General features: G+C 46.7%; 1 protein-coding gene across 1 annotated transcript in view; it reads left to right on the forward strand.

Moving 5' to 3' along the window:
- LOC134863836 (cyclin-dependent kinase-like 5) overlaps positions 1 to 23,757 on the forward strand; it is a 50,018-nt gene that overhangs the window by 23,219 nt on the left and 3,042 nt on the right. Inside the window, 9 exon segments of the mRNA XM_063882565.1 lie at positions 9,044 to 9,124; positions 10,788 to 10,942; positions 11,230 to 11,388; positions 11,390 to 12,227; positions 14,074 to 14,169; positions 14,599 to 14,704; positions 18,284 to 18,362; positions 18,495 to 18,600; positions 20,344 to 20,589. Of these exon segments, the coding sequence (XP_063738635.1) occupies positions 9,044 to 9,124; positions 10,788 to 10,942; positions 11,230 to 11,388; positions 11,390 to 12,227; positions 14,074 to 14,169; positions 14,599 to 14,704; positions 18,284 to 18,362; positions 18,495 to 18,600; positions 20,344 to 20,589 (1,866 nt within the window).

Below are 23,757 nucleotides of genomic sequence, written 5' to 3' on the forward strand. Positions count from 1 at the left end.
CAGTGTTGTTGGGGATTGTTCAGTGTTGGTGGGGATTGTTCAGTGTTATTGGGGATTGTTCAGTGTTGTTGGGGATTGTTCAGTGTTGTTGGGGATTGTTAGGTGTTGTTGGGGATTGTTCAGTGTTATTGGGGATTGTTCAGTGTTATTGGGGATTGTTCAGTGTTGTTGGGGATTGTTAGGTGTTGTTGGGGATTGTTCAGTGTTGTTAGGGATTGTTAGGGATTGTTTAGTGTTGTTGGGGATTGTTCAGTGTTATTGGGGATTGTTCAGTGTTATTGGGGATTGTTCAGTGTTGTTGGGGATTGTTAGGTGTTGTTGGGGATTGTTCAGTGTTGTTAGGGATTGTTAGGATTGTTTAGTGTTGTTGGGGATTGTTCAGTGTTGTTGGGGATTGTTTAGTGTTGTTGGGGATTGTTCAGTGTTGTTGGGGATTGTTCAGTGTTGTTGTGGATTGTTAGGTGTTGTTGGGGATTGTTCAGTGTTGTTGGGGATTGTTCAGTGTTGTTGGGGATTGTTAGGTGTTGTTGGGGATTGTTCAGTGTTGTTGGGGATTGTTCAGTGTTGGTGGGGATTGTTCAGTGTTGTTGGGGATTGTTCAGTGTTGTTGGGGATTGTTAGGTGTTGGTGGGGATTGTTCAGTGTTGTTGGGGATTGTTACGTGTTGTTGGGGATTGTTCAGTGTTGTTGGGGATTGTTCAGTGTTGTTGGGGATTGTTCAGTGTTGTTGGGGATTGTTCAGTGTTGTTGGGGATAGTTCAGTGTTGTTGGGGATTGTTCAGTGTTGTTGGGGATTGTTACCTGTTGTTGGGGATTGTTTAGTGTTGTTGGGGATTGTTAGGTGTTGTTGGGGATTGTTCAGTGTTGTTGGGGATTGTTCAGTGTTATTGGGGATTGTTAGGTGTTGTTGGGGATTGTTCAGTGTTGTTGGGGATTGTTCAGTGTTGTTGGGGATTGTTCAGTGTTGTTGGGGATTGTTAGGTGTTGTTGGGGATTGTTCAGTGTTGTTGGGGATTGTTCCCTGTTGTTGGGGATAGTTCAGTGTTGTTGGGGATTGTTCAGTGTTGTTGGGGATTGTTCAGTGCTGTTGGGGATTGTTACGTGTTGTTGGGATTGTTCAGTGCTGTTGGGGATTGTTAGGTGTTATTGGGGATTGTTCAGTGTTGTTGGGGATTGTTTAGCATTGTTGGGGATTGTTCAGTGTTGTTGGGGATTGTTAGGTGTTGTTGGGGATTGTTGAGTGTTGGTGGGGATTGTTCAGTGTTGGTGGGGATTGTTCAGTTTTGTTGGGGATTGTTCAGTGTTGTTGGGGATTGTTCAGTGTTGTTGGGGATTGTTCAGTGTTGTTGGGGATTGTTAGGTGTTGTTGGGGATTGTTAGGTGTTGTTGGGGATTGTTCAGTGTTGGTGGGGATTGTTAGGTGTTGGTGGGGATTGTTAGGTGTTGTTGGGGATTGTTCAGTGTTATTGGGGATTGTTCAGTGTTGTTGGGGATTGTTAGGTGTTGTTGGGGATTGTTCAGTGTTGGTGGGGATTGTTAGGTGTTGTTGGGGATTGTTAGGTGTTGTTGGGGATTGTTCAGTGTTGGTGGGGATTGTTAGGTGTTGGTGGGGATTGTTAGGTGTTGTTGGGGATTGTTCAGTGTGGGTGGGGATTGTTCAGTGTTGTTGGGGATTGTTCAGTGTTGTTGGGGATTGTTGAGTGTTGTTGGGGATTGTTAGGTGTTGTTGGGGATTGTTCAGTGTTGGTGGGGATTGTTAGGTGTTGTTGGGGATTGTTAGGTGTTGTTGGGGATTGTTAGGTGTTGTTGGGGATTGTTCAGTGTTGGTGGGGATTGTTGAGTGTTGGTGGGGATTGTTCAGTGTTGTTGGGGATTGTTCAGTGTTGTTGGGGATTGTTGAGTGTTGGTGGGGATTGTTCAGTGTTGTTGGGGATTGTTCAGTGTTGTTGGGGATTGTTGAGTGTTGTTGGGGATTGTTAGGTGTTGTTGGGGATTGTTCAGTGTTGTTGGGGATTGTTAGGTGTTGGTGGGGATTGTTAGGTGTTGTTGGGGATTGTTAGGTGTTGGTGGGGATTGTTCAGTGTTGTTGGGGATTGTTCAGTGTTGTTGGGGATTGTTCAGTGTTGGTGGGGATTGTTCAGTGTTGTTGGGGATTGTTGAGTGTTGGTGGGGATTGTTCAGTGTTGTTGGGGATTGTTCAGTGTTGTTGGGGATTGTTGAGTGTTGTTGGGGATTGTTAGGTGTTGTTGGGGATTGTTCAGTGTTGTTGGGGATTGTTAGGTGTTGGTGGGGATTGTTAGGTGTTGTTGGGGATTGTTAGGTGTTGGTGGGGATTGTTCAGTGTTGTTGGGGATTGTTCAGTGTTGTTAGGGATTGTTCAGTGTTGGTGGGGATTGTTAGGTGTTGGTGGGGATTGTTAGGGGTTGTTGGGGATTGTTCAGTGTTGTTGGGGATTATTAGGTGTTGGTGGGGATTGTTCAGTGTTGTTGGGGATTGTTCAGTGTTGTTGGGAATTGTTCAGTGTTGTTGGGGATTGTTAGGTGTTGGTGGGGATTGTTAGGTGTTGGTGGGGATTGTTCAGTGTTGGTGGGGATTGTTAGGTGTTGTTGGGGATTGTTCAGTGTTGGTGGGGATTGTTAGGTGTTGGTGGGGATTGTTAGGGGTTGTTGGGGATTGTTCAGTGTTATTGGGGATTGTTCAGTGTTGTTGGGGATTGTTAGGTGTTGTTGGGGATTGTTACGTGTTGTTGGGGATTGTTACGTGTTGTTGGGGATTGTTACGTGTTGTTGGGGATTGTTCAGTGTTGGTGGGGATTGTTCAGTGTTGGTGGGGATTGTTACGTGTTGTTAGGGATTGTTCAGTGTTGGTGGGGATTGTTCAGTGTTGGTGGGGATTGTTACGTGTTGTTAGGGATTGTTCAGTGTTGGTGGGGATTGTTACGTGTTGTTGGGGATTGTTACGTGTTGTTAGGGATTGTTCAGTGTTGGTGGGGATTGTTCAGTGTTGGTGGGGATTGTTACGTGTTGTTAGGGATTGTTCAGTGTTGGTGGGGATTGTTCAGTGTTGGTGGGGATTGTTCAGTGTTGTTAGGGATTGTTCAGTGTTGGTGGGGATTGTTCAGTGTTGGTGGGGATTGTTCAGTGTTGTTAGGGATTGTTCAGTGTTGGTGGGGATTGTTCAGTGTTATTGGGGATTGTTCAGTGTTGTTGGGGATTGTTCAGTGTTATTGGGGATTGTTCAGTGTTGTTGGGGATTGTTAGGTGTTGTTAGGGATTGTTCAGTGTTGTTGGGGATTGTTCAGTGTTGTTGGGGATTGTTCAGTGCTGTTGGGGATTGTTACGTGTTGTTGGGGATTGTTCAGTGCTGTTGGGGATTGTTACGTGTTGTTGGGGATTGTTACGTGTTGTTGGGGATTGTTCAGTGTTGTTGGGGATTGTTCAGTGCTGTTAGGGATTGTTAGGTGTTGGTGGGGATTGTTACGTGTTGTTGGGGATTGTTCAGTGTTGTTGGGGATTGTTCAGTGTTGTTAGGGATTGTTAGGTGTTGGTGGGGATTGTTACGTGTTGTTGGGGATTGTTCAGTGTTGTTGGGGATTGTTCAGTGTTGTTGGGGATTGTTAGGTGTTGGTGGGGATTGTTCAGTGTTGTTGGGGATTGTTACGTGTTGTTGGGGATTGTTCAGTGTTGTTGGGGATTGTTCAGTGTTGTTGGGGATTGTTAGGTGTTGGTGGGGATTGTTCAGTGTTGTTGGGGATTGTTCAGTGCTGTTGGGGATTGTTACGTGTTGTTGGGGATTGTTCAGTGTTGTTGGGGATAGTTCAGTGCTGTTGGGGATTGTTCAGTGTTGTTGGGGATTGTTACGTGTTGTTGGGGATTGTTCAGTGTTGTTGGGGATTGTTCAGTGCTGTTGGGGATTGTTCAGTGTTGTTGGGGATTGTTACGTGTTGTTGGGGATTGTTCAGTGTTGTTAGGGATTGTTAGGTGTTGTTGGGGATTGTTCAGTGTTGTTGGGGATTGTTCAGTGCTGTTGGGGATTGTTCAGTGTTGTTGGGGATTGTTCAGTGTTGTTGGGGATTGTTCAGTGTTGTTAGGGATTGTTAGGTGTTGTTGGGGATTGTTACGTGTTGTTGGGGATTGTTCAGTGTTGGTGGGGATTGTTCAGTGTTGTTAGGGATTGTTCAGTGTTGGTGGGGATTGTTCAGTGTTGTTAGGGATTGTTAGGTGTTGGTGGGGATTGTTACGTGTTGTTGGGGATTGTTACGTGTTGTTGGGGATTGTTCAGTGTTGTTGGGGATTGTTCAGTGTTGTTAGGGATTGTTCAGTGTTGGTGGGATTGTTCAGTGTTGTTAGGGATTGTTCAGTGTTGTTGGGGATTGTTCAGTGTTATTGGGAATTGTTCAGTGTTGTTAGGGATTGTTCAGTGTTGGTGGGGATTGTTCAGTGTTATTGGGGATTGTTCAGTGTTGTTGGGGATTGTTAGGTGTTGTTAGGGATTGTTCAGTGTTGTTGGGGATTGTTCAGTGTTGTTGGGGATTGTTAGGTGTTGGTGGGGATTGTTCAGTGTTGTTGGGGATTGTTCAGTGTTGTTGGGGATTGTTAGGTGTTGGTGGGGATTGTTCAGTGTTGTTGGGGATTGTTCGGTGTTGGTGGGGATTGTTAGGTGTTGGTGGGGATTGTTCAGTGTTGTTGGGGATTGTTCAGTGTTGGTGGGGATTGTTCAGTGTTGTTGGGGATTGTTCAGTGTTGGTGGGGATTGTTCAGTGTTGTTGGGGATTGTTCAGTGTTGTTGGGGATTGTTCAGTGTTGTTGGGGATTGTTAGGTGTTGGTGGGGATTGTTCAGTGTTGTTGGGGATTGTTCAGTGCTGTTGGGGATTGTTACGTGTTGTTGGGGATTGTTCAGTGTTGTTGGGGATTGTTCAGTGCTGTTGGGGATTGTTACGTGTTGTTGGGGATTGTTACGTGTTGTTGGGGATTGTTCAGTGTTGTTGGGGATTGTTCAGTGTTGTTAGGGATTGTTAGGTGTTGGTGGGGATTGTTACGTGTTGTTGGGGATTGTTACGTGTTGTTGGGGATTGTTCAGTGTTGTTAGGGATTGTTAGGTGTTGGTGGGGATTGTTAGGTTTTGTTGGGGATTGTTAGGTGTTGTTGGGGATTGTTCAGTGTTGTTGGGGATTGTTCAGTGTTGTTGGGGATTGTTACGTGTTGTTGGGGATTGTTAGGTGTTGTTGGGGATTGTTCAGTGTTGTTGGGGTTTGTTCAGTGTTGTTGGGGATTGTTAGGGATTGTTAGGTGTTGTTAGGGATTGTTCAGTGTTGGTGGGGATTGTTCAGTGTTGGTGGGGATTGTTCAGTGTTGTTGGGGATTGTTCAGTGTTGTTGGGGATTGTTAGGGATTGTTAGGTGTTGTTAGGGATTGTTCAGTGTTGGTGGGGATTGTTCAGTGTTGTTGGGGATTGTTAGGTGTTGTTGGGGATTGTTACGTGTTGTTGGGGATTGTTAGGTGTTGTTGGGGATTGTTCAGTGTTGTTGGGGTTTGTTCAGTGTTGTTGGGGATTGTTAGGGATTGTTAGGGATTGTTCAGTGTTGGTGGGGATTGTTCAGTGTTGTTGGGGATTGTTACGTGTTGTTAGGGATTGTTCAGTGTTGGTGGGGATTGTTCAGTGTTGTTGGGGATTGTTCAGTGTTGTTGGGGTTTGTTCAGTGTTGTTGGGGATTGTTACGTGTTGTTGGGGATTGTTAGGTGTTATTGGGGATTGTTCAGTGTTGTTGGGGATTGTTCAGTGTTGTTGGGGTTTGTTAGGTGTTGGTGGGGATTGTTCAGTGTTGTTGGGGATTGTTCAGTATTGGTGGGGATTGTTAGGGATTGTTAGGTGTTGTTAGGGATTGTTCAGTGTTGGTGGGGATTGTTCAGTGTTGTTGGGGATTGTTACGTGTTGTTAGGGATTGTTCAGTGTTGTTGGGGATTGTTAGGTGTTGGTGGGGATTGTTCAGTGTTGTTGGGGATTGTTACGTGTTGTTGGGGATTGTTCAGTGTTGTTGGGGATTGTTACGTGTTGTTGGGGATTGTTAGGTGTTGTTGGGGATTGTTCAGTGTTGTTGGGGATTGTTAGGTGTTGTTGGGGATTGTTCAGTGTTGTTGGGGATTGTTCAGTGTTGTTGGGGATTGTTAGGTGTTGTTGGGGATTGTTCAGTGTTGTTGGGGATTGTTCAGTGTTGTTGGGGATTGTTCAGTGTTGTTGGGGATTGTTAGGTGTTGTTGGGGATTGTTAGGTGTTGTTGGGGATTGTTCAGTGTTGTTGGGGATTGTTAGGTGTTGTTGGGGATTGTTAGGTGTTGTTGGGGATTGTTCAGTGTTGTTGGGGATTGTTAGGTGTTGTTGGGGATTGTTAGGTGTTGTTGGGGATTGTTCAGTGTTGTTGGGGATTGTTCAGTGTTGTTGGGGATTGTTAGGTGTTGTTGGGGATTGTTCAGTGTTGTTGGGGAGTGTTGTTGGGGATTGTTCAGTGTTGTTGGGGATTGTTCAGTGTTGTTGGGGATTGTTAGGTGTTGGTGGGGATTGTTAGGTGTTGTTGGGGATTGTTCAGTGTTGTTGTGGATTGTTAGGTGTTGTTGGGGATTGTTCAGTGTTGTTGGGGATTGTTCAGTGTTGTTGGGGATTGTTCAGTGTTGTTGGGGATTGTTCAGTGTTGTTGTGGATTGTTAGTTGTTGTTGGGGATTGTTAGGCGTTGGTGGGGTTTGTTAGGTGTTGTTGGGGATTGTTCAGTGTTGTTGGGGATTGTTCAGTGTTGTTGGGGATTGTTCAGTGTTGTTGGGGATTGTTAGGTGTTGTTGGGGATTGTTAGGTGTTGTTGGGGATTGTTCAGTGTTGTTGGGGATTGTTCAGTGTTGTTGGGGATTGTTCAGTGTTGTTGGGGATTGTTCAGTGTTGTTGGGGATTGTTCAGTGTTGTTGGGGATTGTTCAGTGTTGTTGGGGATTGTTCAGTGTTGTTGGGGATTGTTCAGTGTTGTTGTGGATTGTTAGGTGTTGTTGGGGATTGTTAGGTGTTGTTGGGGATTGTTCAGTGTTGTTGGGGATTGTTAGGTGTTGTTGGGGATTGTTCAGTGTTGTTGGGGATTGTTAGGTGTTGGTGGGGATTGTTCAGTGTTGTTGGGGATTGTTAGGTGTTGTTGGTTGACATCATTTGTGTCGCCAGTGTGATTAAACCCAGCCATAAACACTGACACAATGACCTTATCTGAACAACAGCAGAGAGGACTGCGGACATTTCTTTGAAATATTAATCATCTATAAAAGTTTCCTGGCAACACAGTGAACACAGTGAGTGAACACCGTGAGTGAACACCGTGAGTGAACACAGGAAGTGTGGTAGTGGTTCGATGACGTAATTCTCCTACAGCAGCTTTCTGCAACTGAGTAACGTGTGATTTAAAAAGAACAGCTTCTGGACGCTTTGGAGAAATATTCTACCAACATGAAGGAAGAAAGCAACAGGGCCCTGTGAGCCAGCTGCTGCAAGGTGTATATAATACCTTTAAAATGTCATTTTATAATAAAACTCCTTTCTTTACTTCCGAAACATAGTGACATCACTATGGAACACCCCTAGAGGCCAGACCTCCAACACATTTTACGTGACAGGCTAAGGGGCGGAAAATCTCTTAGTGGTTGACTCATCACATAGAGCAAGCAAGCTCACCAATCAGAGGAGACTGGGCTCTGGTTCAAACAGAAGGTGAAAAGAGGGGCTGCAGCACAGGCAGTCTGAGACACTACATACTGATTGTAAGCGTTCGGGCTCACACCTGGGTTCCCAATGATGGAGGGACCACTGGTACTTTGAAACAAATAGATCTTTATTCCCGAACAGTACGTTAACAACGTTACTGGCGGCTAGTCGCTCTCGTTTGGCATGGGAGGGGCGACAGTCCTCACTCAGGACCCAGGCTACTGCCAATGAGCCCAGATTCAGGTTACAACCATGCTTTTATTCAGTGACTCCTTACCTGTAAAGTAGAGACACTACATACTGATATACACCTGAACATCAGCAGGAGAGGACTCTTTAAAGTAGAGACGCTACATACTGATATACACCTGAACATCAGCAGGAGAGGACTCTTTAAAGTAGAGACGCTACATACTGATATACACCTGAACATCAGCAGGAGAGGACTCTTTAAAGTAGAGACACTACATACTGATATACACCTGAACATCAGCAGGAGAGGACTCTTTAAAGTAGAGACTCTACATACTGATATACACCTGAACATCAGCAGGAGAGGACTCTTTAAAGTAGAGACTCTACATACTGATATACACCTGAACATCAGCAGGAGAGGACTCTTTAAAGTAGAGACGCTACATACTGATATACACCTGAACATCAGCAGGAGAGGACTCTTTAAAGTAGAGACGCTACATACTGATATACACCTGAACATCAACAGGAGAGGACTCTTTAAAGTAGAGACTCTACATACTGATATACACCTGAACATCAGCAGGAGAGGACTCTTTAAAGTAGAGACACTACATACTGATATACACCTGAACAACAGCAGGAGAGGACTCTTTAAAGTAGAGACGCTACATACTGATATACACCTGAACATCAGCAGGAGAGGACTCTTTAAAGTAGAGACGCTACATACTGATATACACCTGAACATCAGCAGGAGAGGACTCTTTAAAGTAGAGACACTACATACTGATATACACCTGAACATCAGCAGGAGAGGACTCTTTAAAGTAGAGACGCTACATACTGATATACACCTGAACATCAGCAGGAGAGGACTCTTTAAAGTAGAGACTCTACATACTGATATACACCTGAACATCAGCAGGAGAGGACTCTTTAAAGTAGAGACTCTACATACTGATACATAAGGAGAGACCAATATTGATTTTAGTTTAAGGCTCCATGATCCACTCTTAAATCCAAACTCTGAATTGTGTCTGTTCTATAATCGCGTTTCTGTCATTTCTACATCATGACACTGTTTACGTGTCTCTTCTATAACCCTCTGTTTCTGCAGTTCCCGGCTGTGAACCACCCTCAGACGTTAGAGCGGAGATACCTGGGCATCATCGGGGGGGCGCTGCTTGACCTGCTGAAGGTGAGGATCTTTATACCTTTATATTCATACCGTTCTATTTGTTTTCAAGACTTATTAGATATATTTGTGTGTATATATTAGTCCTGCCACTCAATAATAACAAATGATCCGTGTTAATCACAAGTTTAAAATGCTAGTCTTTAAATGTATTTTGAGGATATAAAACAAATACACACGTGGTGTTGTAATGGTGTCTGTATGTGTGTGTGTGTGTGTGTGTGTGTCTGTCTGTGTATGTGTGTATGTGTGTGTGTGTGTGTGTGTGTCTGTGTATGTGTGTGTGTGTGTGTGTGTGTGTGTGTGTGTGTGTGTGTGTGTGTGTGTGTGTCTCAGAGTCTCAGTGTGGGCTGTGGATCTCCTGCAGAGTGACTCACCAACACAGACTCAGCTCAGACTTCATGGACTGAGTCTCAGAGATAATCACTCTGAACACGAGTCTGCACCAGTATCTGGTCTGTAGATAGTCTGCACCAGTATCTGGTCTGTAGATAGTCTGCACCAGTATCTGGTCTGTAGATAGTCTGCACCAGTATCTGGTCTGTAGAGAGTAGAGAGTCAGGACCAGTATCTGGTCTGTAGATAGTCTGCACCAGTATCTGGTCTGTAGATAGTCTGCACCAGTATCTGGTCTGTAGATAGTCTGCACCAGTATCTGGTCTGTAGATAGTCTGCACCAGTATCTGGTCTGTAGAGAGTAGAGAGTCAGGACCAGTATCTGGTCTGTAGAGAGGCTGGACCAGTATCTGGTCTGTAGATAGTCTGCACCAGTATCTGGTCTGTAGATAGTCTGCACCAGTATCTGGTCTGTAGATAGTCTGCACCAGTATCTGGTCTGTAGATAGTCTGCACCAGTATCTGGTCTGTAGAGAGTCAGGCACCTTATCTGGTCTGTAGATAGTCTGCACCAGTATCTGGTCTGTAGATAGTCTGCACCAGTATCTGGTCTGTAGAGAGTCAGGACCAGTATCTGGTCTGTAGAGAGTCAGGACCAGTATCTGGTCTGTAGATAGTCTGCACCAGTATCTGGTCTGTAGAGAGTCAGGCACCGTATCTGGTCTGTAGAGAGGCTGGACCAGTATCTGGTCTGTAGAGACGCTGGACCAGTATCTGGTCTGTAGATAGTCTGCACCAGTATCTGGTCTGTAGCGAGTCAGGACCAGTATCTGGTCTGTAGAGAGTCAGGACCAGTATCTGGTCTGTAGCGAGTCAGGACCAGTATCTGTTCTTTAGAGAGTCAGGACCAGTATCTGGTCTGTAGAGAGTAGAGAGTTAGGACCAGTATCTGGTATCTTCCAGAATGAGTCTCGGTTGGTTGAAGATGCAGAGACGTTTTGTCTTCCATTAAAGCGTGTGTGTGTTGTGTCAGACCCCCCCCCCCATCTGACCCCCACTAAAATGGTATGGAGATAACAACCTTGAAAAGAAGCTTGGATCATGACCTCATATCCTTTAATATGACCGAATCCCAGTCAGACCACATCAGACCTTCCTGATGGTTCTGTAAGGCACGGGACTGGGTCAGTACCCTTTCTCTGTAACGGATCATTGGTCCCCCTGCTCAGTGCTGGGAGACACTCTCTGTGTGTCTTCAGATTTCAGTGTGATTACTTTGAGTTGATTCAGGACTCCTGAGGCTCACAGATCCCCCTGTTTTTCCGGTCAGAACCTGCTGCTGCTGAACCCGACGGAGCGTTTCCTGACGGAGCAGAGTCTGAACCACCAGGCCTTCCAGAGCCTGAGACCTGGACCCCCCACCCCGACCCCCGGCCGGTCCTCTAAGAGGAAACCTCACCACGGAGACACCTCCACCCCCAGCAGGTCCACACACACTCTTTTGTTGAGGACAGATTGTGTTTGAATCGTTATCAGCCAGCCTCGGGTACACTTCCTGCATGGCATCAGAACCCCTTCAGAGACATGGCAGATAAAATGCCAGCCATGATGAAGAGTAGCTAACATGTTAAAAACAGAGGAAAAGGACACGTTGGTAATAAAGACCGAACACGTACCGGCCATGGCTCAGCATGTCTAAGAACACATTCAGGTTTCCAGACATTCTAAAACAAACATGTTGCACAAAATTGACTCGGTTCTCTCTGTCTCAGGGGCCACGGGGGGAAGGGTTCGGGGGGCCACCGCTCCAGCAGCAGGGAATGCTCTAGCCTCCCCCGCCATGAAGACCTTCACCCCAACACCGAGGCCTTCCTGAACGGGAACCTACCGGCAGCCATTACCCTCAGCCCCACACTGCACCACAAAAACTACTTCAACCACCCCCCCCCCCTGCACCGGGGAACTGCCCCACCTGCTGGGCCCTGTAGAGGCCAAGGGCAAGGCCGACTTCGACCTGAGCCTGGGCTCCAAGGGGTCAGACGGCCCCGGGGCCAAGTACCTCAAATCCAACTTCCGCTCTCAGCAGAACCGCCACTCGTTTGTGGAGGGCAAGACTAACACGCTGCAGGGGGGGGAGAAACATGGGAGGCACATGGACCCCCACGGCTCCTCAAAGTTCTCCTACCTGAACCTGTCCAGGGGCCACGGCATGCTGAGTGATGCCAAGTCTGTGGGGAACCTGAATGACGTGCACCTGTACGCCGACGAGCCCACTTCCCGGTACTTCCCCTCCAGCTGCCTGGACCTCACGGCCCCCAGCAGCCCTGCCCTGCGCCGGGGGGACCGGCTGGCCCCCGGGGGCCCTGGCAGGGGTAGCATGCGGTCAGAGAGAGAAAGCAACACGCTTGACTCATCCTACAGGCGATCCTCGATCCGGCACAAGGCCTCCGAGGATGTCAAGACCCCGGAAACCCTGGACCCGGGGGAAGGCGGGGGGGAGAGGGGCCATGCACACTCACTGTCGGCCCCTCAGGACCCGCTCTCTTACGGGGGGGGCTATACCAGCCCCTTCTCCTCGCAGCAGAGGCCCCACCGCCACTCCATGTACGTCCGGAGGGACCACCAGAGGACCCACGGTGGGGAGGAGGGTCTGTTGGTGGGGCCGGGGGGGCCCACTAGAGCTAGCAGCCTGCAGCTCCTATCCCCCCAGCTGCAGCACCGAACCCTGCCCCGACACCCGGGGGGGGCCCGGGAGGATGACCTGAGCCGGGTCAGTCAGACATCATAAAATACCTGCTGCAGGGGCTGCTGGGTAATCCCTTCAGCAGGAAGTCCAGCTGCTGGTCTAGGTTCCACACAGACCAGGTTCCAGATTTGTAGGACTGGCTGGATTAGATCCCTCACCAGTTGCAGCAATAAACACCACAACAAACACCACAACAAACACCACAACAAACCACACAAAAACACAACAAACACCACAACAAACACCACAACAAACACCACAACAAACACCACAACAAACACCACAACAAACACCACAATAAACACCAACAAACACCACAACAAACCCACAACAAACACCACAACAAACACCACAACAAACACACAACAAACACAACAAACACCACAATAAACACCACAACAAACACCACAACAAACACCACAACAAACACCACAACAAACACCACAACAAACACCACAACAAACACCACAACAAACACCACAACAAACCCACAATAAACACCACAAACAAACACCACAACAAACACCACAACAAACACAACAAACACCACAACAAACCACCACAACAAACACCACAACAAACACAACAACAAACACCACAACAAACACCACAACAAAACACCACCACCCAACAAACACCACAACAAACACCACAACAAACACCACAACAACACCACAACAAACCACAACAAACACCACAATAAACACCACAACAAACACCACAACAAACACCACAACAAACACCACAACAAACACCACAATAAACACCACAACAAACACAACAACAAACACCACAACAAACACAACAAACACCACAACAAACACCACAACAAACACCACAACAAACACAACAACAAACACCACAACAAACACCACAACAATAAACACCACAATAAACACCACAATAAACACCACAACAAACACCACAACAAACACAACAACAAACACCACAACAAACACAACAAACACCACAACAAACACCACAACAAACACCACAACAAACACAACAACAAACACCACAACAAACACCACAACAAACACAACAACAAACACCACAACAAACACCACAACAAACACCACAACAAACACCACAACAAACACACAACAAACACCACAACAAACACCACAATAAACACCACAACAAACACCACAACAACAAACACCACAATAAACACCACAACAAACACCAAAACAAACACCACAACAAACACAACAACAAACACCACAATAAACACCACAACAAACACCACAACAAACACTACAATAAATACCACAATAAACACAACAACAAACACAACAATAAACACCACAACAAACACCACAACAAACACAACAATAAACACAACAATAAACACCAATACAAACACCACAACAAACACAACAACAAACACAACAACAAACACCACAACAACAAACACCACAACAAACACCACAACAAACACTACAATAAACACAACAACAAACACCACAACAACAAACACCACAACAAACACAACAATAAACACAACAATAAACACCAATACAAACACCACAACAAACACTACAATAAATACCACAATAAACACAACAACAAACACAACAATAAACACCAGAGCAGGTTGGGGGTCACAGTAGGAAGGTAAACAGGAGGGTCCTGCTGACGGACACACTGCAGCTTCCTCTGGTGTGTGTGTGTGTGTGTGTGTGTGTGTGTGTGTGTGTGTGTGTGTGTGTGTGTGTGTGTGTTACCTGACAGCTGATATTAATACTGTATACTGTACATTTAGCATATGTGTGTGTGTGTGTGTGTGTGTGTGTGTGTGTGTGTGTGTGTGTGTGTGTGTGTCTGTGTGCTGCTGCTCACTCCATGCTGCATCATGTCTCATCCACAGAGCGAGGCTCCCAGCGAGGCCCACAGCAGACCCCCCCCTATCAGGGACTCCAGCAGGGACACCAGCTCGTCTTTTCACACGCAGCGGCAGAAAGAGGTCCGACATTCACCCCCCCCTGCCGCCCACATGCAGTGTGTGATGGTGTGTGTGGGTGGATGCAGCACACCATCGCATCTCTGATGTCACTCCTCACCCTCAGCTTCTCCACACGCACAGACACACACACACACACACACACACACACACACACACACACACACACACACACACACACACACACACACACTGTGTTACTGTCTGCACACACACACACACACACACACACACACACACACACACACTGCGTTACTGTCTGCACACACACAGATTGTGTTGTAAAGCTTCTGAGTCATCAGCTCAGCTTCAGTGTGTGTGTGTGTGTGTGTGTGTGTGTGTGTGTGTGTGTGTGTGTGTGTGTGTGTGTGTGTGTGTGTGTGTGTGTGTGTGTGTGTGTGTGTGTGTGTGTGTGTGTGTTTGCCGGGTCAGGTGGGCTTGTACCACGAGCAGCAGACAGAGGACGGCGGCTCGTCCAAAGAGAACCGGAACATCTACAGCGAGTCCATGCCCCGCAGGGTGGGCAGCTTCTACAGAGGTGTGTGTTCTAACACACATGGAGGTTATCCTCTGCACTGTACAACGCATCACACACTCCCATCACACATTCCCATTATACACTCCCATCACATATTCCCATTACACATTCCCATCACACATTCCCATCACACACTCCCATCACATATTCCCATTATACACTCCCATCACACACTCCCATCACATAGTCCCATTAAACACTCCCATCACACACTCCCCATCACCCATCCCATCACATATTCCCATCACACACTCCCATCACACACTCCCATCACATACTCCCATCACATATTCCCATTACACACTCCCATCACACACTCCCATCACATACTCCCATCACACACTCCCATCACACACTCCCATCACATATTCCCATTACACACTCCCATCACACACTCCCATCACACTCCCATCACATATTCCCATCACACACTCCCATCACACACTCCCATCACATACTCCATCACATATTCCCATTACACATTCCCATCACACACTCCCATCACACATTCCATTACACACTCCCATCACACACTCCCATCACACTCCCATCACATATTCCCATTACACACTCCCATCACACACTCCCATCACACACTCCCATCACATATTCCCATTCACACACTCCCATCACACACTCCCATCACACACTCCCCATCACATATTCCCATCACACACTCCCATCACACACTCCCATCACACATTATCCCATTACACACTCCCATCACATATTCCCATTACACACTCCCATCACATATTCCCATCACATATTCCCATTACACACTCCCATCACATATTCCCATCACACACTCCCATCACATATTCCCATCACATATTCCCATCACACATTCCCATCACACACTCCCATCACATATTCCCATCACACATTCCCATCACACATTCCCATCACACACTCCCATCACATATTCCCATTACACACTCCCATCACACACTCCCATCACACACTCCCATCACATATTCCCATTACACACTCCCATCACATATTCCCATCACATATTCCCATCACATATTCCCATTACACATTCCCATCACACACTCCCATCACATATTCCCATCACACACTCCCATCACATATTCCCATCACACACTCCCATCACACACTCCCATCACATATTCCCATCACATATTCCCATCACACATTCCCATCACACACTCCCATCACATATTCCCATTACACACTCCCATCACACACTCCCATCACATATTCCCATCACATATTCCCATCACACATTCCCATCACACACTCCCATCACATATCCCATTACACCCTCCATCACACACTCCCATCACATATTCCCATCACATATTCCCATTACACATTCCCATCACACACTCCCATCACACACTCCCATCATATATTCCCATTACACACTCCCATCACATATTCCCATCACACACTCCCATCACATATTCCCATTACATATTCCCATCACATATTCCATCACATATTCCCATTACACACTCCCATCACATATTCCCATCACACACTCCCATCACATATTCCCATCACACACTCCCATCACATATTCCCATTACACACTCCCATCACATATTCCCATTACACACTCCCATCACATATTCCCATCACACACTCCCATCACATTCCCATCACATATTCCCTCACATATTCCCATCACATATTCCCATTACACACTCCCATCACATATTCCCATCACACACTCCCATCACATATTCCCATCACACATTCCCATCACACACTCCCATCACACATTCCCATCACACATTCCCCATCACACATTCCCATCACACACTCCCATCACACACTCCCATCACACATTCCCATCACATATTCCCATTACACACTCCCATCACACACTCCCATCACACACTCCCATCACATATTCCCATCACATATTCCCATCACACATTCCATCACACACTCCCATCACACATTCCCATCACATATTCCCATTACACACTCCCATCACATATTCCCATCACACACTCCCATCACATATTCCCATTACACACTCCATCACATATTCCATTACACACTCCCATCACATATTCCCATCACACACTCCCATCACACACTCCCATCACACATTCCCATCACATATTCCCATTACACACTCCCATCACATATTCCCATCACATATTCCCATCACATATTCCCATTACACACTCCCATCACATATTCCCATTACACACTCCCATCACATATTCCCATTACACACTCCCATCACATATTCCCATCACACACTCCCATCACACACTCCCATTACATATTCCCATCACACACTCCCATTACACACTCCCATTACATATTCCCATCACACACTCCCATTACACACTCCCATCACATATTCCCATCACATATTCCCATCACACACTCCCATCACATATTCCCATCACACACTCCCATCACACACTCTCATTACATATTCCCATCACACACTCCATACACACTCCCATCACATATTCCCATCACATATTCCCATTACACACTCCCATCACACACTCCCATCACATATTCCCATCACATATTCCCATCACACACTCCCATTACACACTCCCATCACATATTCCCATCACATATTCCCATCACAGACTCCCATCACACACTCCCATTACATATTCCCATCACACACTCCATCACACACTCCCATCACACACTCCCATCACATATTCCCATCACATATTCCCATCACATATTCCCATCACATATTCCCATCACATATTCCCATCACATATTCCCATCACACACTCCCATCACACACTCCCATCACATATTCCCATCACACACTCCCATCACACACTCCCATCACATATTCCCATCACATATTCCCATCACATATTCCCATCACATATTCCCATCACACACTCCCATCACACACTCCCATCACACACTCCCATTACACACTCCCATCACATATTCCCATCACATATTCCCATCACATATTCCCATCACACACTCCCATCACACACTCCCATCACATATTCCCATCACACACTCCCATCACACACTCCCATCACACATTCCCATCACACACTCCCATCACATATTCCCATCACATATTCCCATCACACACTCCCATCATACACTCCCATCACACACTCCCATCACATATTCCCATCACATATTCCCATCACACACTCCCATTACACACTCCCATCACATATTCCCATCACATATTCCCATCACATATTCCCATTACATATTCCCATCACATATTCCCATCACACACTCCCATCACACACTCCCATCACACACTCCCATCACATATTCCCATCACATATTCCCATCACATATTCCCATCACATATTCCCATCACACACTCCCATCACATATTCCCATCACATATTCCCATCACACACTCCCATCACATATTCCCATCACACACTCCCATCACACACTCCCATCACACACTCCCATCACATATTCCCATCACACACTGAAGCTCTCGGACCAACACTGATATTGGGTTCCTATGAGGGGGGGTGCGTCACCAGGGACTATCATGTCTTATCGAACACAGATGGCATCACTCTTGGAAACACAGTTTGTGACTTCCTTTGGTTTTTGTTTGTGGAGCAGTCCCGTCTCCTAGGCCGGACAACTCCTTCCATGAGGGCCGGGGCCCGAGCCGGAGCCAGGGGCCGGCGTTCGATCCCTGGTGAGTATCTCTGTTTATTCTCACAGCGCACAGACGCAGGGGGGCAAGGCTCTTTGCTTCTCTGAACTTCCTCCGACTGTCACTGGGGGTCCAACATGTGCTTAATTAGTATTGGTCTGTGTTTGCTGTCAGGACGGGTCCGGACACGGTGGTTCTGAACCCAGCGGAGCCGTCCAAAGAGAAAGAGAAGCAAGGCTTCTTCAGAGCCATGAAGAAGAAGAAAAAGAAGCCTCAGATGGTAACCCAGCGTCCTCTGGGGGGGTCTTTTGTGTTGCGACATGTGTGGACATTTCTTCCTGTGGAGATGTGCATGGAGTTCCTGTGTCCCCCTGCTGTGTGTATTCTAGCTGCCTGTCTCAGAGGGAAAACCCCCCACCATCAACACATGTTTAGAGAGTCAATCAAAGCAGAGCTCCTCAGTCCTGCCCCCCCCGCATGGTACAGCAGTTTGTTCCTCCTCACCCCACATGCTCTAACCCTCACCCCACATGCTCTCGCCCTCACCCTGCATGCTCTTGCCCTCACCCCACATGCTCTTGCCCTCACCCCAAATGCTCTTGCCCTCACCCCAAATGCTCTTGCCCTCACCCCACATGCTCTTGCCCTCACCCCAAATGCTCTTGCCCTCACCCTGCATGCTCTTGCCCTCACCCTGCATGCTCTTGCCCTCACCCCACATGCTCTTACCCTCACCCCAAATGCTCTTGCCCTCACCCCACATGCTCTTGCCCTCACCCCAAATGCTCTTGCCCTCACCTTGCATGCTCTTGCCCTCACCCCACATGCTCTTACCCTCACCCCAAATGCTCTTGCCCTCACCCCACATGCTCTTGCCCTCACCCTGCATGCTCTTGCCCTCACCCTGCATGCTCTTGCCCTCACCCTGCATGCTCTTGCCCTCACCCCACATGCTCTTGCCCTCACCCTGCATGCTCTTGCCCTCACCCTGCATGCTCTTGCCCTCACCCCACATGCTCTTGCCCTCACCCCAAATGCTCTTGCCCTCACCCCAAATGCTCTTGCCCTCACCCTGCAGCATCCATGTTCTGCTTCCTTCAGGTGGTTTTATAAAGAATGCATTCACTAAAGTCCTGAAGGCAATCAGATCCTGACAGTTCATCGGTGCAGGAAATGTTCATCTCATCTCATTGAATTGTTTCAAAGGAAAACTCCCCCCTCATAAGTTTTATCTTTAATTCTTGGAGAAAGCTTGGTTTTTTTCTCATCCATCTACGGGGAAAGTATTTCAAAATCTCTCCGACCTAGTTTCTTAAAATCTTGGCGTTGTTTAACGTGGCCCCCATTTACTTGATTCATGAAAACTTTCCTGTTTGTGGATTTTTGGTTGACTGGGTATGCCAGAAAAACTCAAACGTTTAAAGAGTTATGGTAGGTGATTATTATTCAGGGGAGGTATTCCTTAGATGAATGGATCTCGCTGGTTTTCAGCTGATTAACTCGGCTTTGGTTAATGTCAGCAGCTCCCAGGACTCATCACTCCCCCCCCCCCCTCCCAACGTCACAACAGAGCGTCCATCAACGTCTTCCTCTTACCCCCTTCACATTTCTTTTTTTAAGTGGCGGTCTGTTCAGATGCTGGATGGGCACAAATAAATGCTTTCTGGCCTGGAGGAAGCAGGCAGGTGCATAGTCAAGGAGAATAATGCTCGATGTGTTAGGAGTAGAGTATGTGAATACACACAATACACTAATAATTCATAAGGGGTCTCTCCTTTCAAGGATGGTATATGATTTTGTTTAATGACTTCACTGAATTAACAACAATTTATATCAGAATTAGGATAACTTTCATGGGAAAAAAACTCACTTCAGGGATAGTGAAGAAGCACTGAAGCACTCTCTTGAGGTTTCCAAAGGACTAAGACCTTTAATCTGTGTCTGGTTTTCCTTCACATAGTGTGGTCATATGACACTTTTATTTTGGACCTATTTATTGATATCTGCTCCCGTTGTGTGAAAGGTTCCCAATGAAGGGGGGGACAACATCCTCCAGAAGTCCTCCAGGTCCTCCAGTCACCAGAGCAGCCGCCATCGGACCCGGGACAAGAGCCGAGACCGGGAAAAGAGCCGAGACCGGGACAAGAGTAGAGACCGAGACAAGAGTAGAGACCGGGATAAGAGTAGAGACCGGGACAAGAGTAGAGACCGGGACCAGGACCGGGATAAAGACTGGCCTCCTGAGAAACGTTCAGATTCACACTCTCCGGTGAGTCTCAAAGAAAAAACACAGGTATTATTCTGAAAAATGTTTCTTTAAACTTTATGTTTTCCACATTGCGAGTGTGTAATGACAGCTCCTATAATAAAGTGTGTAAGAAAATACAGCCAGTCAGAGCCTTCAGGGGCCCTGAGGGTCCTGCAGTATCTCAGCTGTTCCTAGTACTGGGCTTTTCTGGACAGAGGTTTCTGATGTTGTTCCTGGGAGTTGCCGGAGTCCCAGTCCCAGTTTGGGGATATAGCCCGTAGTTCTCTGGTCACCACTGGAACCACTTTCACCTTCCACATCTCCCCCAGCTCGTCTCTGAGTCCTCTGAGTGAGATTTCCCTTCTCCTGGTCTTTCTTCCTGGTGAAGCCAGGGATGCTCGGTCTTTCACCACTGCCTTATTCTACTGTTTCTGCACCACCATGATGTCCGGCTGGTTAGCCATCAACATTCTATCAGTCTGGATGTGGAAGTCCCACAATATCTCAGCTTTGCTGTTCTCAGCCACATTTGGAGGTGACACCAACGACCCTGGGACCTCCAGCCAATACTCAATACATAGATCCTGTACACTATGGTGCTCCATGTAAGCCGCACCAACCTGCATCTAACACCCTGCTGTTATATGCTGGACTGTCTAATGGGCTCTTTACCCAACCTGCAACTGGGGTCATGAGTAGGCACATGGCTCAAATCATTCCAAGGTTCAAGGGTTTTTTATTGTCATGTGCACAGTAGCTACAGTGTAGTTATGGCAATGAAAATCTTAGGACCTGAGCTCCTCCAACAATGCAACAGGTTATAATAGGACATAAGACAAAATACGAAAAAACAACTAAAAATAAAACAAAAAATAGTGCAAAATTAAACAGAGTAGTTTAAATTACAGTAAAAATAGTGCAGGTATTTTTGTCACACGGTTGGGGAAACAGGACCCAAGTGCAGTAACAAAGGGAGGCAGGTATGGGTACAAACAAAAGGCAAGCTATATTCTAAAAGCTGAAAAACACCTGACTTGAACAACAGGTTTAGCTCATTCACACCTTCAGGGGTCCCCTCCATAGCCGTGTTTGACTGTTTGTAGCCTGTGATCTTTGTCACCCCTCCCCACACCTCTCTAGACCTATTGGCCTCCAGACGTCCATCCAGTCTGGCCTTTAGCTCTTTCTATGTATATATGTAGAATCTCTGAAGGAAGACAACCAACTGACAAAGAACACAAGGGAAAGCAGGACTAAATACAAAGACACTAATCACAACACAAGCCACAGCTGGGGAGGGAGGCAGAAACACAGGGCAACAGGTGACAACAATGAAACAATCAGACACAAGGAAAACCAAAAGACAGGAAGTAAAACACATGACACAACAGAGGGAAAACATTTCAAAATAAAACAGGGGACACCAAACACAAAACAAGGATCTGGACCATTTTGTGGGACCAGTCTATAAGTAGTGCGGATGAAGTATATACATGCCAGAAAAATAAATAAACACAACAAGCTAAATGATGCAGAGTATGTTTAAAGTGATCAAGTAAGGCAGGATTCTATGTACATGCAAATCGAATAAAATATACAACAGAATGTAAGGTTAAATATTGTACAGTGAAATCCAATGAATTACTGTTTGATCAACTAATAACTATTAAGATAATACATTTCAATAAGTTGTGTGATGCAACCAGATAAAAGTGTTGGATTATGGAGGCCCGTTACAGAGCTCAGGTGTTTAATAGTCTTATGGCCTGTGGAATGAAACTGTCCCTGAGTCTGGTGATTTTGGTCCTGATGCTGCAGTACCGCCTGCCAGACAGCAGCAGACAGAACAGTTTGTTGCTGGGGTCTTTTATATTCCTGAGAAGTGGGATAGCATCAGCTACTGGTGGACGGAGCAGTCACTCCACACAGTCAGACCAGATGCACTCACCTGTGTACCACCTGAATCCACTAGGAATTGTACAACTTGGTGCACACATGGTTACAGGAATGCTTGGAGCTGTATAAGATCAACAGAACTCTAGGAGTCTTCATCCACAACTCAACGGGACTGTGTAAGATGACCCTGGAGGCCAGAGACAATTGCACAAGTGACCATCATGTAACTCTAACTCTAGGGCTGAACCCTCTCAGTCAGATCATGAGTAAGCGTGGCCACTGATACTGATTCAGAAGTGGAGTGACAATCTGCCACCTCCTCTATCTGATGACCTCAAGCTTTATGCCAGGAACGAGGTGACATCAACTCACTGATCCAGATCACTAGGCTCTATAGCAGTGATGTCTGGATATCATGAGGACTGGATAAGTGAGGTCTGTTGAAAGCTAAGAGAGGCAAGATGGTCTCAACTGAAGGGGTGTCTCTACCAGAAGGCAACATGGTTGAGGTCCCGGGTTTAAATCCCAGACAAGAACCAAATTGTGTCATGACCCGGCTCTTAGGCCTAGACAAAAACTTGAAAGTACAAAGTGCTAGCACCCTGACACCGTACAGTAAGGGCTGGAGGGTGTAGAGTGATCCCCTTGTTGGTATGTACCAACGACAGATAGAAGAAATGCCAATAACCATAATCATACCAGTGTTTGGAAATGCACAGCTCAAAAGCAATGATCAAGGCAGCACAAGAACATTAAATTACATTACATTAGGTGCAGTAGTCAAGGCGTGAGATGACCAGAGCCTGGACCAGGACCAAGTTGCCTCCTGGGACAGCAGGGGACGTATCCTCCTGATGTTGTACAGGGTGTATCTGCAGGAGCGGGTTATAGCAGCGATGTTTGAAGTGAAGGACAGCAAGGTGTAAGACGCAGGCAGGTACAACAAGCATGGAGAGCCATAACCAAGTGACTGGAATAGTTTACAGGAACGTCTGTGCAGACTCTGGGCTGGAAGAACCAAGGTAAAAAACGATGGCACTTCCAAAGGTGGCTGAGAAGGACAAAGCTACGATTCTGTAGGACTTCCAGATTCAGAAGGACAGGATGGTGGTAGCTATCCAACCTGACAATGAGGTGGGGGACAAACAAGTAATCCCAAGCGATAGTAACCTCAGGGAGAAGGACCAGGAGGAGCTTGGGAAACACAGAGGGCATGGGACGGATCTGAAGATGTGTTTCAGTGGTGATTGGAGAACTCTGGGAAGTAAGCCCCAAACTGGGACTGTGGCTCCA

The sequence above is a fragment of the Eleginops maclovinus genome, chromosome 4 (genome assembly GCF_036324505.1).
Source record: "Eleginops maclovinus isolate JMC-PN-2008 ecotype Puerto Natales chromosome 4, JC_Emac_rtc_rv5, whole genome shotgun sequence".
In the NCBI taxonomy this organism is placed as follows: Eukaryota; Metazoa; Chordata; class Actinopteri; order Perciformes; family Eleginopidae; genus Eleginops; species Eleginops maclovinus.